This window comes from Octopus bimaculoides, chromosome 13, assembly GCF_001194135.2.
Source record: "Octopus bimaculoides isolate UCB-OBI-ISO-001 chromosome 13, ASM119413v2, whole genome shotgun sequence".
Taxonomy (NCBI): Eukaryota; Metazoa; Mollusca; class Cephalopoda; order Octopoda; family Octopodidae; genus Octopus; species Octopus bimaculoides.
In genome coordinates this window covers 59,133,048-59,136,093 of record NC_068993.1, presented here as the reverse complement: position 1 = coordinate 59,136,093, position 3,046 = coordinate 59,133,048, and the positions used below count along the sequence as shown (strand labels likewise).

At 35.9% G+C, this 3,046-nt stretch overlaps 1 protein-coding gene across 1 annotated transcript in view; it reads left to right on the top strand.

Moving 5' to 3' along the window:
* The first annotated feature begins 2,469 nt into the window (after window positions 1–2,469).
* LOC128249258 (uncharacterized) overlaps window positions 2,470–3,046 on the top strand; it is a 4,530-nt gene continuing 3,953 nt past the window's right edge. The window contains exon 1 of the mRNA XM_052972274.1: window positions 2,470–2,691. Within this exon, the coding sequence (XP_052828234.1) occupies window positions 2,606–2,691 (86 nt within the window). The 5' untranslated portion in view covers window positions 2,470–2,605. The remainder of the gene's footprint in view (window positions 2,692–3,046) is intronic.

Below are 3,046 nucleotides of genomic sequence, written 5' to 3'. Positions count from 1 at the left end.
CTGTACTTTGCTGTCGACTTGACAATGTGCATGTGAAATGATGCATCACTACAGATGCTGATGCCCAGATCTCTCGCTGTTTGTGGTTCTGAGATTGCAGTACTTCCAGAGCGGAATCATGAAGTTGCCAGAAAGATGGCAAAGGGTCATCGAAAAAATGGAAAATATATAATTGATTGAAGCTCATTCTTTGTATGGAAAAAAGAAATTACTTTTATTTCACACTAAAAAAAAAAACGAAATTACTTTCTTGCCAACCCAATAACTATCAGCTGATACTTATTTTTTCGATCCTGAACGGAGGCAAAATCGACCTCGGTGAAAATTGAACTCAGAACGTAAGGACGAACGAAATGCCACTAAGCATTTTCCCAGCGTACTGACGCTTCTGTCTACTGGTCGCCCTAACTCATGTCCACATATTCAGAGACAACTGAAAATGTAACAATCTGGAACTGAAACTGCGTCAAATTGTCTCACTGCCAGGGTGGTAACTACATTCGACATAAACCCGTAAATAAAATTAATGCAACGAGACAGACCATTGATAAATCACTTAAAATCTCCAGCAGTTTACATAGAATTATTTGTTATTCATCTAAACGTTAGGTGTAGGTGAAGTATTGTTTTATTAGAGAACCATACAATATCCTCTAGCACAAACCGGAAAGAATGATTGAAAATCGGATGTATCAGTTGGACTTAATAAACTATGGCAGACATTTTGTTTACTAATAAATGAATCTGAATGTGATATATTATACGATCTGTTCCTGACAAAAAAAAAAAGAAAGAAAAGCAGAGATGAGTATTTGAAGAAGAAAGAGTAACGGTTTAGGCAAAGATTTTATAATTAATTAATTGCTGTCAAAAGCTGGTGTTTCTGTTATTGTTTTGTGTCAAGTATGTTTTTTTTTTTTAAATATTGGTTACTATAAAGAGAATAAGTAGTAGTAGTAGTAGTAGTAGTAGTAGTAGTAGTAGTAGTAGTAGTAGTAGTAGTAGTAGTAGTAGTAGCAGCAGCAGCAGCAGCAGCAGCATAAGTATCTATGGCAATAGTTTAATAACTACACACAAGAATTTGATACAGTGTTTGATATTTCATCGCCCTATATTCTATTCTTCGAATTCTTCTAAGTTTCAAAGAAATTAAAGATATTGAATTAATGTTATACTAATTTCTTAAAGAGCGGACACCATGCAACATTTACTATTGACCGGAACGGAAGCGGAATAGTAAAAAAAATCTATTGAGATGTTCGTCTTACTGATGTTATTTGCTCTGTCTCTATTCAGTCAGCATCTACAAAGTCTGTCTATGACGTCAGCAATGTCATACATTTTGTTTGCAGTCAACATCACGGCTGTCTCAATACACCAAACAACTCCACGTTTTATATACATAGTCAACATCACCACGTTGTTCACAGACTACATCCCTCTATATCACCGCAATGAACTTAGTATCTCCACGTTACAAGATGTTCTGGTTACATTTTTTTCAGGAACAGATTGATGCATTGGGGAGCATGAATATTAAAGTTGTCGTTGAGGACTGGAAGCTATCTGGAGGACTGGAAGCTATCTGAATATTGGAAAAAGAGCTACCTGTGTCATGATGATTTACTTTCGGTATCAAAACGCCGACAGCATGACTGCTGCTCAATACCTTGTAAACAGCGTAAAGGCTGTAAGACGAGACATGGACAGCTGCAACGGAGACTACGAAGCTGTGGTCTGTAGGAAGGGACACAGTAGACGTCCTGTCTGCGTCCACACGCCGAAATTTACCATTCTTGAGCAAGGCCTTAGGCTCAGTCCAGACGATTATGTGAAGCTATTGGACACTGTGCTCGAGGAAGGAAAAGAACGAGAAAAGGCCGAGGAGGGGGTGGCCACTTCAAGAAAACGTTGGAGGAGCGGGGTCGAGGAGAAAAGGGAAGGATGGGGAGGAAGCGGAGGAAAGACATCCTGGAAAAACCCGAGGAGGGGGGTGGCCACTTTCTGTAAAGGTCCGAGGAGGAGGAGAAAGGGAAGTACTTCCTGGAAACTTCTGAGGAGGGGAAGGAAGGGGAGGAAGGGCTACCTGACAGTCCTTCCTCCCCTTTATACCATACTCGGAACTTTCCTGGAAGTCCTTCCACCTACTTGGAAGATTCTAGGAAGATTCTATGTATATATACATATTATATACTTGTACACACGAACACGAGCGCATAGACGTACATACATCTATACATTTATATACAAATGCGTATACATGTATAAACATCAATAAATATATGCACGTGTACAAACATATATATGTACATATATATGTACTATATACATATATATACACATATATATATACATATATATACATATATATGTATATATATATATATATATATATATATATATTTATATACAATTACACATATACATACATACAAACACACATACATGCATATATATTTGTCTCTGTAATCATGCGCATGGCCTACTCTGCGGAGGAGGAGGTATAACACTGATAAGAATAACAAAAGAAAAGAAAAGGAGAGAGTTTAATAGAAGAGGAGAAGCAAGAGGCGGAGATGTACACGAGAAGTCATAATAATTTGAAATGGATGAGATTGATTGTAATGAAGAAGAAAGTGCTTTGTTTTTGCAGTTGTTTTTGAAGAAGGAAGAAGCAGAGTTGTGCTTCCAGTACGAATTCTTTACTCTTCCATTCTTTTATATATCTTTCTGCATTCTTTTTTTTACTCGTTTAAAAATCACGCGCATGCGCGCACACGCACGCTCGCACACATGTATATATGCATACTGATACATATATACATATGTATTTATATATATATGCACATATATAAACATATATATATATATATATATATATACTTATTACATGTATATATACATATACATATGTGCATAAAAACATATATATATATATATAGACATATATATATATATATACGCATGCATATATATGTGTATATACATATGCGTATATATATATATGTATATATGTATACACACACATATATGTATACATATATAT